At 35.5% G+C, this 13044-nt stretch overlaps 1 protein-coding gene across 6 annotated transcripts; it reads right to left on the minus strand.

The window, feature by feature from the left end:
* Positions 1 to 279: 279 nt before the first annotated feature.
* LOC126815868 (tRNA-specific adenosine deaminase 1) lies at positions 280 to 7759 on the minus strand. Of its 6 annotated transcripts, none has more exons than XM_050541864.1 (10): positions 7703 to 7759; positions 6533 to 6721; positions 6209 to 6289; positions 4855 to 4909; positions 4306 to 4436; positions 3224 to 3728; positions 2492 to 2667; positions 1793 to 1895; positions 747 to 857; positions 280 to 450 (listed from the first exon to the last, which is right to left on the minus strand). In XM_050541864.1, the coding sequence occupies exons 2-10, from the start codon at positions 6696 to 6698 to the stop codon at positions 306 to 308; spliced, it is 1473 nt and encodes a 490-aa protein (XP_050397821.1). In that variant the 5' UTR covers positions 6699 to 6721; positions 7703 to 7759; the 3' UTR covers positions 280 to 305. The 6 variants fall into 6 exon arrangements, with proteins under 6 accessions (XP_050397821.1, XP_050397822.1, XP_050397820.1 ...); XM_050541865.2 differs by having other exon boundaries at positions 7662 to 7744; XM_050541863.2 differs by lacking the exon at positions 7703 to 7759 and adding an exon at positions 7396 to 7595.
* Between the last annotated feature and the right edge of the window lie 5285 nt (positions 7760 to 13044).

The raw sequence follows: 13044 nt of genomic DNA on the forward strand, positions 1-13044 counted from the left end.
TTCATTTCTCTCTCTCCTAGCTTTTTCTTTTATTACACCAAGGAGCAGCAATATTTTTATTTGGGAGCAACTCCGGCATTAGTTGACTAAAACAAGATTGTATAACCCTGTAATTTAACATGTGATTTCTCAGTCAATAGAGATTTCAAATCAAGACTAAAACAAGAAATGAATGCATCAAGACTCAATATCAATGTGTGTTAAATAATGTGTCAAGCTGATTTATGGGGTAAAAACTACAGTCTAAGATATTTATGACTTTTACAAATACAACAAATATTTTGGAATGAGATATCTTTATTTGGTTAGTTGAGTTTGAATTGAAGATAATCACGTGACTTTTGTACCCATGTACTGAATGTCGTTGATTTGAGTTTATCAAGAGCCTCTTGGTAGAAAACTGCAGCAATCTTGCATTCAAGATATGTACAGTTCTCTTGATCTAAAGATCTGAAATAATAAAGACACAAATGGCCTAATAGTCAAATATACCAGAGATTCAAAGAAAATATTAATAAGTGTGGATCACAGTGACATTTAACATATGTTTTCAGAAATGAAAAATCAAAAAAAAGTAAATGTGTCTAGTAGAATGAGGAAGCGGTGGATCCATGGAGTTTAACTCTATCCTTGTCTCACCTTATTTCATAATTTCAAATCCTAATTAAAGCAGAAGAGCAATTTTCCTAGTCATCTAACAAATGCATTACACTATTTACACAAACTACCAATTTGTTCCATCTTACCCAATAAATACATCTATTACATACTTGACAGAAGGAGGCCGCTGTTCTGATGGAATAGACTTTATGAGTTTTAAGAAACGTCTCATCATTTCTATACAACAGACTGTACACCTGAATAATAATTGCATTCAGAAGATGAATATAGTTGAGAATCAATTATAACATAATGACATTAAAATATATCAATATGTTCTGTGTGTTCACCACACACCAAAACTGCTCACACGTTTTTGTTTTTATTATGACATTGCTCATGGTTCTGAAAATATATCCAGATGACTAAAAAAATTTGTACATGATCTACAGATAAATTTAAAACATCAAATCCCAATCCCTGCAGTGAATTATCAGTTAGACAAGCAGAACATTTTGGACTAACCTGAACTTGACTTGTGTAGATTTTTAAGATAGGTTGCAAGACAATGAAACATACGCCCACAGCAGCTAAGTCATCCAATAGTCAACAAGGCTTGTCACATATTTTTTTCTTTTCTTTTAAAGATACTAAAATCTGATAAGTAATTATTGGAAATCATAAGAATTTGTTAGTTTCTAATGCTGCACATGCTCAGTTTAGTATACACTCTGGCAATATTTATCGGAAAGCATAAGAAATCAATAGGTTATAGGCCTGGTCAGGACCCTATACACAGTGTATAAAGTTAGTCAAGGGCCATAACTCTGGCAGTAATTATTGAAAACCATTGAAAATCAATAGGGTTTGTCATCTCATGACCTTAAACTATCTGATGATAGCCTTGGTCTTTAGAGTGTCCACAAGATTTTCAAAGTTATCAAGGGCCATAACTCTGGAGGTAATTGTTGAATATCAATAGCCACCTTTGTATTATTGGAGTAAAAACTGCAATACTTATGGAAATGGTTCAAAATCAATAGGCTTGACCTGTGTATAAATCTAAAGTCAATCAGATATTCACTTTAGCCTCTAGATTGTCTACAAGCAATTGAGGACGACGGATGGGGGGTGGGGTGACCACATTTCAATTTGGGGTATAAAAAGTAGATATGAGATCCCAGATTTTTACCTGGCTTCTGGTTTATTTTTGTTTTTATTAGTAACACCTTGTTTTTTACCATTAACACTGACTTCACTAACTCCCAACTGTTTACTTCGAAACCAGGTAATACCTACAATATAATAATATTAATACAAATATATAATGAAAAGAATAAATAATATTATTACAAGAAAGTACAACTTCTTGTACCTGTTTACAGATCAATCTTTTTTAGAAATAATATCCTTAAAATTGTACAATGTGAACTTACTTGGCAGACATGAATAAAATTTAGCTGTTCTGGAATTAAAGTTGTGGCAGCATAACTTTAGTGTGAATGCAATATTTTTGTTTTGCTCAGAGGTGGTGCTGTCTTTCGCGTCTTTCATCTACATAATTTGTGATCAACGATAGACTTCCGATCAAAGTAATGAAAATTAACTGACACCCAAGTGTACAGATGCTACACTTCTGTTAATAATTGTATTGTTTGTGAATTATAGTGTAGCACCCACCACCTGATCTATTTTGACCATTTGTTGATATTCCTTTCTTAGAATATATCCAAGATATTGCCAACATAACTTTATGTCTGTATAGCTATTCAAACATGGCAATGAAAACATGACCTAACAGTCTAACTAAATCATCTCACAATTATGATGACAACTGCCTATATGTCATTGACTCCGATCCCATTTCTTTAGAAAGTGATTCTTCACTTACCGGCAGCAGTTGGAACTAATCTGCTACTTGAATCTTCATCATTTCTTCCTTCTTTAAATGCTAGACCAGACTGTAACAGATAAGGTGCTGTCAAGGTATAATGATTGGCTAAATTGGTGACATCAGCAACTCTATCTGTCAGTGCTCTTTTCATGGATGACTGATCGTAGGGACATCTATAGAAAAAACAATCTAACTTTCAATATTTTCAATATAATTCAACAAGGTAATCCTAACTATAAAAGTATTCACTCATGTTCCACCTTGGGCAATTAAAGGGGAAAAAGGAGAATCTACTACTACAGTCACATCCAGCTGAAAATATATTAAAGATGAAATATGTACAATGTAAGAGCTAAGTCTGCCCATGGCCTCAAACGTTATTTAAACTATTATTTAGACATTTATTAACATGACAAGACCTAGTTTCGTTTATCAAGTACCGTTGCTACGATAATAAACAATCTATGCTACATCTTCTGAAATTTTCAATATATTCATTTTTCATTATCTTTTTTTGAACTATAATAGTAAGAATGATCAGCTCTTTATCTAAACCTTACATAATGCATATTTAAGAACCACTATTTAGGTATAATTAAACAATTTATAAAATTACCTAATTAAAGGTATATCATACTTGACAACAATAATTGTTTGAAAATATATTAAGATTCACTATTTAGGTTTAATTAAAGATTTATGAAATTACCTAATTAAAGGTAAACATACTTGCCAACAATAACTGATTGCAAATATATTGGTGAATTTAAGAAATGAGAAAGTAGTGCTCCTTGTATTCCTACAACAGTCCATCGTGCTATTTTATCACTACACGACATAGATATTGTTCTATCACCACGTCCTGGTTTTATTCTCAAAGCTCCAACACAATGATAATCTGATTTGCTGCCATGAGTGTCTTGAAATCCACCAGGAACGCACTTAGCTCCAGTTCTATAAATGTCTACAGGAATCTTTTTATCACAGCTGCTTTCATTTTTTATAACTTTATGATCAAATTGTCCAGTATCTTGCTGAACATTGTTTTCAATATTCTCCTCACAAGTCTTGATATTTGAGCTTTCATCTGATAATTTATGTATTTTATTTTTGACATCTACATCATCATTTATTTTCCGCTTTCGTGGGCATTCATAACAAGAACTTTCATCACCACCCCAATCATCAGATAACACTTCTGGAGATATCTTAAGAAATATAGAAGCATCGCCACCTGAAAAAATAATATATTTTGACTACAGCATTTTTTTATAAACTAGTGTTTATACACTTAGATTGGGATTTAGTCATGGTGACATGGCCTAGTTTCCCTTAAAATTGTTTGAATAATTAATATGAAGTACTCCAATTAATGGGTTATTTTGGAACTATAGAGATACAGGTTTGAAGTATCTACAATGTACACAACAACTGTAGTTATGCAACAATACTAGCAATAACTTATCACTTCTCTTATAGTCTATAAGAGAAGTGATCAGTTATTGCTAACCAAGTATATAGGAATGGAATGGGGTTTAATGTTTTGATCATTTTGATACAAATATATCATAAATTTTATTTTGATGGTTACATGTGCAAAAGATTAAGGATAATTTTTACCAGAGAGCGGTGTTTCCACCGACTCGTCATCGATTTCAAACTGTCAATTTCTCTTTTAGACCTTGGTTATTTGTCCTATCAAAACAATACAAAAGCCCCAAATGAAATGAAACACAGACATTCTAAGTTATCAGAGAACTGCCATTTCATCTGAATGGACCGGAGGCCCACTATCAATAGATGATACTTACATGGTGTGTGACTGGTAAATAAGTGAAAATTCACATTATTTCTCAAGCAACATCTGTTAGTTTCATCTGGTGGTTGAAAAACTAAACTTTCATCTCCTTTATATACCAAGTTTAACTGCTCATATAAATAACTATTAACAGATAGAAATAATGATTAATTTAGAACATTATTATAAATTATTATAACTGGACTAATATATGGTAATTCATTATTCAAATAATAGCCATTTAAGTGGGGATAAATTGAAAAACTTGGAACAAAGCCATAAGATATTCAGCGGAATGGTTTATATCTTGATTTTCGGGTTATTGTGGTACTTCTTGAACTGTGGTTTCATATCACTGTCAGCTACATGAACATGTCACAGTGGTATTACATGTCAAGCATACCTGGTCCTATGCATCACAATTTGAAAAAAAAAATAAAGAAACCATAAGCTGAATAGTATAAAATACCTGCATTCAAGGGATACATTATTGAGGTATAATGAAACTTTTATTTTTAACATTACATCATTTCAAAAGGAAACTGAAGAATAAAAAAGTTACCATATAAAACTTCTTCTAGCTAAAATTTCAGCATGACTGTCATTAACAACATCACCTAAAAACATCACAAAAATTTATATAGGATTAATCGAATAGTGGTATCAACACATTAAAAAAAAATTCTAATCAATCTTCAAATCTAATCTTCCATATAGATTATGAGAAAATCATCCACATATTTTCCCTTTCAGAAACTTTCTTTTATACATTTTACTGCAACTTGATAACTTTTCTAATTTTATTTTCTTGGAAAATTATTTTGGCAATTCATTTTGTCTTTGCAAGCTATGAGATTCAAACATTTTAAAAATTAAAATATCTTTGCACACTGTATACCAAAATTTCTATTTATTACATCAGATCTATATTTCGTTTCGTTTTTTTTATACTTTCTATGGCCTACACTACATGAAGATCTGACAAGTTATAGTGGGAGTTCACGTCATGGGTAAAGCGAGCGGCTTTTGACCCTATGACATGACGTCAGACATTAATTAATCAATCAGCGCTAATGATTCTAGTAGTTTACCCACAGTTCTGTGCACCAGAAGGCCAAAAGCTTGACGTAACAGGCTGTTTCATTGGCTAATCCCACACATCAGCCAGTACACGTCAATGATAACAATTCTTCCCGATCCTAGTGTAGTAAAGACATGTAAAATGAAATTTTGAACTATAAAAACAAAACCAAATAGGATCTGTGTTTTAATCAGATTGTTACAATTATCTGAAAACTATGTTCAACTATTTGACCTTTTAATTGCCCCTTCCTTTCCAAAAGTTTATTTAAATGTATAAATCCAGGCAAAAAAATCACAACCTGAAGTAGACAACCAATTAATTCCTCATTTTATAGTCTTCCTCTGTCATTACATTAAGCTCCCCCACCCCCACCCCTTTCTATGATGATGTAGAATCAAAGAAGAAGGTTTGAACTTTACGTTTTCCACCAGGTTTTGGTGAATATTCATGATTTTGTGACAGAAGCATAACAAAGTTAAGAGGTTGTTTATGGGGATAGGTACTGTGGACAAACACATGTTTACTGGTATTCTACTTCAAATTTGATTATCTCAAAAGGGAAAATTGTGAAATTTAATCTAATAATGTATAGTATAGATTTGTAAGAATACTCAAAACATGTGTGAACTACATTTTTATGTTATTTCTCTCTGGGTCAACATAATTCTGTTCTTTTGAAATATTCAAATATGTCAGTTAATATGATATTTGGATATTTATTTTACCTTATATCGGTACCTACGTATGTGGCCTACATAGCAGCTTTTAACAACAAAAGATGGATGTGAATTGAAATACTAAATAAAGAGGATTACATGTAAATGTAAAATACCTGATTTACTGAGTTTAGATTCACCTAAACATTTCGATCCTGTCCCCATAGCAATAACCTTTGGAGTTAACAAACCTTCGCCTATAATTAAGGTTGAAAAATATCAAACAAAATTAATAAAATATTGTCACTGACTTAAATATAACTTCCTAGTGGTTTGATTATAAACATTTTCAAATCAATGGACCTGTTTATGTATTTAGAAACTTGACTGTCCAGGAAATAGAATTTTAATCATAAACATTTTTAGTTAGATTATAGTACTGTTTTTGATTATTATTATTCTTGGTACCTAAAGGTGTCAGATCAAGTTAAACATTCTACCTGTTGTACATGTCATTATAACAGCAGAAAGAAGAGTCCATTCTTTTCCTAACTGTGGTTTCCCCTTCTTTGGAAGAGCGTCATAATGCTTATAGCTAAGTTCAGCTATTTCATTAGCAAATTCTCTTCCATCAAGTCCAAAGAAAATATTCTTCTGTTCAACCATTTTGCAGATCTTTAGCTAATTTACTGATTAAAGCAATATAAAAATTGTTAATAGATGGCTTTAAAGTTTACAAATTCAGATTGTAGGCCCCCTATGTGGGCTAAAGTTTTGTAAATTCTTACACAAACCTTACTTTTCAACATTATATGTCTTTTTACTGTTAAATTATCATAATAGCTCAGGGTGTGTTAGCCAAATTTGTGAAGAGATGGTCAAATTTCAGTACAATGTCAATGATTGAAGGTTGCCTATCAGTATTACTCTCTGACAGTGACAGAATGATTGAGGCCGGGTTTGTATGTTTGCGGTTTGGAACCTCCCATTTTCTTAAAGGGCAATGGTACTGCTACCTAATAGGCCTACCTATTGGGTAATAGGCTATTGTTTTTTGTTACTCTCTGCTCGAGTCCTATTCAACAATGCAAATTGATAATAAGCAAATTAATAATTATTAGCAAATGCAAAGCGTGCCACTGGTTCAGAGAAAGAGTCGAGAGAGAGCGAGATATGTGGTTTAACGTCCACTCGACACAAACTAGGTAATTTCGGGACTAACATATGGTTCAATTTTATTTCAATAATTTGCTTGCATGTAGGGGTCTTTAGCAGTGGGAGGAAACCGGAGGACCCGGCGAAAACCCACGACATTGGACAGGCTACCCTTCTCCTTGTCACTGCAATTGACTCAATGACAAACCTTATGATGAAGCGCGCACGAGCTGACCATTGGGTTATTCCCCCACCGCCACTGGTTCAGAGGTTGGTGCAAATTTAGAATAGATTTATTACAGGTTTATCTGTATTGTGTAGGAAAACCAGTCTTGTTTCTTGGTGTTTTTTCATTTAATTCATAATAATTAATAATCTCTTTTATAAATGTCTATCTGTTGAACATCGGTTCAGCTCTCAACAAGGACTAAACCTATCGTAGTCAATAAAACACAAAAAATAAATAACACATACAATGCAGATTTCAAATTAAAGTAAAATTCAGAAACATTTACAATGTTTTGTTGTGGTTTTAAAGTTGCTACAGGGGGCTGACATATTGTTTTAAAAGGGAGATTACTCTAGAGCATACTACTGGATACAGACAACAGTTGATCATGTTTTCCAAAGAAAGAACAGGCTAATGCTATCTTCAAGTGGCTAAGTGAGAACGGCGTTAGCTCAGTAACTATGAGGTCCCAGGTTCCATTCCGAAGTTAGCCGAGAAAGTTCCTCAGGATTTTCCAGCATGGTTTCCCATTGACAGTGTTTTTGCAGGCCGGCTTCATTAGCCTGGCTAGTGAAGAAATGAAGGACATTAAAGCAAGAAGCTTTAAACCCCATTTCATTTCTGGATCTCCATCTATTAGACGGCTGAAACGTGGCAAGAGCCACATACCTCTTGATAGTTCTACATGATGTTCGCGCTGTGATGATGTTTTCACATCATTATTGCATTATTACGATCTAACCTTAGACCAGGTACATCATTTTTTCCTTCTGCTTAGTTTTACCGTTTCAATTTTAGGATTCTTATATATTCCTATGTTTACAGAAAATTACCCATGTTAAAACCTAAACCTTATTTGCTTCCCTCATTTACAGATTTTCTTAATTTAATTATTTTAACATTTTAAGTTACGTCCTGTTTAAACTCTATATTTAGCAATTCCCTAACCTCTAAAATTTCATTAAATCTACCCCTTGGTCTGTTTGGCTTTCCATGGTCAGTTTACTAGTAAATGTGTACCTACCTAAAAACGACTGGAAACTTCGTATTCTTCTAATGTTTTGCTCTAGGATCTACATCCTGTTATCACGGCACTAAATAAGGAATTAAGTGTGGCACTACGGGGACAGAGGTGCCTATCTTGGTCACGGCACCAAATACAAATTAGCTGTAACACTATTGTCTAGGATTTTCTTTGACTTCACGTTGTGGGATCAATTATTTCAATCATCAGTTAACTGACCCTGGAACACCGTTTATGTTGTTACTAAGTTTATATAACAAATACAGTAAACTAAAAGGTTAAATACAGGAAAACTACAACATCTATACTAAGCAGCAAAAGAAACGTCGGGTTGGTATGTTACTTGTGACCACATCTCCAACTTTACCTGAGCAATAAGGCTCCTTCCCAAACACAGAATTGAACCTAGGGAATGTTCTCAAAAACGCAACCTGACTTCTGAGATGGTAATGTGTTATCCATGATTTTTATGTAACTCATGCTGCACGTGCTGTTCACCGGGACCAGCCCTATAAAATGCACCCCATACCTGGTTGAATCATTCACGCTAAAACGTCAGCAGCCTGCCACAACTCACGACAGCTCAGAGGAACCAGGCGCTTGGAAGACTCGAAGCTGACCACACTGCCCAAGCCGTTGCCAATCACTTCCAGGTCAATGGTCGGACCATCTACAGGCTTCAGCAACGCTTTCGGGCCACCAACACCACGGGTGATCGCCCCCGAACTGCTAGACCAAGGGTTACCACAAGGCGACAAAACTGCCATGTTGTGCGACTGTACGTGCAGAATCCCTTCACACAGGCATCTGAGACAGCACGTCAGAAGACCCATCAGTACGCCGACGTCTCACCAGAAAGAACATCCATTCCCGTAGACCTTACCGTGGACCGATCCTCACCCCTCGCCATCGACGTGAACGTCTACAGTTTGCCCAACAACAGGCAGTGGAGAACTGTTCTGTTCACAGATGAGAGTCGGTATTGCGTATCAACTGCAGATGGCAGGACCAGAATATGGCGTCGACGTCACCAGGGTTATTTTGACCAATGTGTCATGGAACGAGACTCATGGGGAGGTCCAAGCATAATGATTTGGGGTGGAATCGGCCTGAACCAGATAGTGGGCCCTGTGGTGTTCCAAAATCTTGGTCTAGGGAGAGGAGGCGGCATCACAGCAGTGCGCTACATCGATCAAGCTCTCAGACCCCACGTCATACCACATTTCGCACGTCATCGAAACAACGTTTTCCAGCATGACAACGCCCGTGCCCACACCGCCAGAGTTACTCGGGACTTTCTACAGCAGAACGGTCTCAACGTTATGCACTGGCCAGCCCTTAGTCCGGACTTAAACCCGATTGAACATCTTTGGGATGAAATTCAGAGGACACTTAATAACGTCGTACCGAGATCAAACACAGCCGATCGATTGCGCCAGACATTTCTGAGGGTGTGGTTCCAGGTGCCAATGGCGTTCATCAATCCTCTGGTCCACTCCATGTACAGACGCTGCGCTGCTGTCATTAACATTCGCGGTGGACACACCAGATACTGATGTATAGACTGTGTACAGACCCTAAACCTTCTCGTAATGTCTTGGAATTGTGATGAATTAATCACTACTGTCTGAACCATCGTAAAGTTTAAACGGATTTCTTCGATTATGAACACACTACATAACTCAGGTTATTATAAATTCATGTGTGTTTGAAATCAAATCCCGTTAAATAAAATCGATTGCACAACTAATTATCCCAACGAATAAAAAAGTTCTCTTGAAAAATTGAAATCGCACAAACTTTTGACACCCAAAATTACCAATATGGAAGATGATTATGTCACTCTTCGGGAGATATCATTTCGTATAAGGGGTGACAGAATAGCAAATCAAAACGGTTTTCGGTACTTTTACGTCAATTCAAGTCTGGTTTAAGAATAAGCTATAATTTAAGTTTCGTCTCGGCATTGAGTTTGAGCGTTCACACACATAACTGTCCGTATCTTTTATTTTGTTACCGTCTTTTACATTCTAGTAAAATCTCTGCAAATTTATAACTTTACCTTTCGAAATATTTTGTTTTAATTATTTGAAGCGGTTATTATTTGAACGAAAGAATGCCATCAAATTAACAATACACTCGGAGAATTCGGAGGTAAGCTTCATGATCCTTGTTAAATTATTTATAACATAAAGAAGATAGGATATTTTTAGTTTATATATGACTATATTTTTACGAGTATCCGTGCAATCAGTGTTTTTTCATTGTGAATAAAATTTGATAGACTGGCGATCAAAGGTTTCAATATATACTCTTCAAAAAAAGTAGGGGATATTCAATTGCAAATAACTATGCAGGTTGTGATATGATAAATAGTCATGGACACTTGGCATGCTTTGAGAGTATGTTCACAGATGAAGAACTTATCGCCCCAACAGAACCACTGAGCTGCATGTGCGACACGCAATAGCGCCAGACACATGGGGGGGGGGGGGGGGTCATTGTCAAATTTGACACTTCATGGAAGGGTTGATGAAAACTGTCGCGTGCTGGTTTATCCTATCCATGTTTACGTTTCTATCGGTTCTTGCATAAGATTTACTATTTATCGTACCTTTGCTTTAGTGTGTTACGTTTAATTTGATCGAGAAACCTGTTCGTCGACGTCAACGTCAACCCTGCAAGAATTGGCCGTGGCACTGCAAGAGGAGTGGGTCAGATTGACCCAAATCGTGATTGGACGGTTGATTAGGAGCATGCCACGACGAACTGCTGAATGTCTGAGGATTGGTGGAGCAATTACTCTTAAAAGAAAAAAATCAAAAACGTCCATTTTCACTTTTGACAGTGTATCTCTTTGCGAGTGAAATGGTGCCTTCAGATAAGCTGCCCATATGAACTGTTTATGGTCATGTGTAGGCAATTGGCCTGTGATTAACATACACTGGTTACCTCTAATGAAAACAGCAGTGCATTTCCGCAGTTCTGTATCGTTTCTGAATATTCCCTACTTTTTTTTGAAGAATATAAATCTCCTATATTATTGCCTTCAGTTGATGTTTTTCGTCGCCCAAACTCAAACGATCGCAATAATCGGGATTTGTTTTCATTGCAACAACTGGTTGTCAAACTATCTGTCAAAATTAAACCACCCCCGCAACAGCTGCATTGGTTTCCCCCAAAACGTGACGAAAGCATTGTTGAATTCCACTCATTCGAAATTACAAGTAAATAGTCAAATTTGTCAAGAGAGAACTTTTTTATTCGTTGGGATATTTAGTTGTGCAATGGATTTTATTGAACGGGGGTTGATTTCAAAAACACAGGTAAGTTTATAATAACCAAAGTTAAGTAGCTTGTTCATAATCGAAGAAATCCGTTTAAATTTTAGGATGGTTCAGACAGTAATGTTCACATACTGTTCACAAAAAAATGCTTTGATCCATTTAGTAAGTCGTTTTCTAGAAGGATTTCATTAAAGTGCCTCTCTGATTTTGAAATCGTTTAGTGTTGCTGTTTAGTATTTTATAGATACTTTAGGAGTTATTAAAATATCCACGGTCTGAGTTTAACATCCTTATGTTCGCGCTAGGATGATATTTTCATCCTAGCCTCTAAGTCGAGAGGCTATGATGGTCCCCTCTCAGACGACTCTATGATGTCTGAAAGGAAATTAAACCACACTCGCTCTTATATAGAAAGTACTGATGCGTCAGCTATTAGGGCGGGACAATTACCATTTTTGGTTAAGTGTTTCGTATGAGCACGGTTTTATGTCATCATTATTCTACTTAATTGTACTAATCTGTGCACAAGATGACTGGACGATAGTAACCTCCTTCCAGAAATGGATACTGACATAACTGTCGGTGAGTTATTCTAAGAAAGTAGTAGAATAATGCAAGCTACTTCATTAAGATAGTTTTCGTCACACTTGCAGGTAACGAATTTCTATATTAAACAGAACACCTTTCTTGGAACTAAAATAATCCCTATAGTATTACAGATATTGTAGCCTACTGAAGTTGATTCAACTTCTTTTTTCGAACCGCTAATGGGATTTCGACCAAATTTCATGTAAGTAGTACAGGTTTTGGGGATTTTGATGTGTTCGTATGAAGAACTTATGTAACAAGGAGCAGATATGGGCACTTGTAAGGATAAACATTGTCAATTTTTAAAATCACCTACTAAAGAACAGTTGGATGACTTTTAAATTTGACTATACATAAACAACCATCAAATAGAGGGCGAACAGAATGACCGAATAAGTCCTTTGGCTCGATGCACAAAAACATATATTTTATAATAACTTTTGTGGGTCTTATCTCTATCCCCATCCTACCTGACAATTCATGTTTATTAATCTTTATTCACTGATACTGTGTGTATGTGGTGTGTGTGTGTGTGGGGGGGTGCATTCTAATGCCGTTTTCCCACAGCAGCTAAATCGTCCGACGTCACAAGGGTTATCACATATTTATTTCTTTGTAGGTAATTGGGGGCCTTTACAAGACAGTTCCATACAGATCAAATTATAATTTTTGTGTTAGAGGGTTGACAAGATTCTACAAACTGAAACAAGGGCTTCAACTATGGAATTA

Source organism: Patella vulgata, chromosome 3 (genome assembly GCF_932274485.2).
Source record: "Patella vulgata chromosome 3, xgPatVulg1.2, whole genome shotgun sequence".
Classification (NCBI taxonomy): Eukaryota; Metazoa; Mollusca; class Gastropoda; family Patellidae; genus Patella; species Patella vulgata.

Coding starts and splice junctions, on each gene's coding strand:
- LOC126815868 (XM_050541864.1), bottom strand. CDS start 6,698: ATGGTTGAACAGAAGAATATTTTCTTTGGACTTGATGGAAGAGAATTT. Junction 4,910..6,208: donor ATCTAAACTCAGTAAATCAG/GTATTTTACATT, acceptor TGATGTTTTTAG/GTGATGTTGTTAATGACAGT. Junction 4,437..4,854: donor GCTAGAAGAAGTTTTATATG/GTAACTTTTTTA, acceptor ATCTGTTAATAG/TTATTTATATGAGCAGTTAA.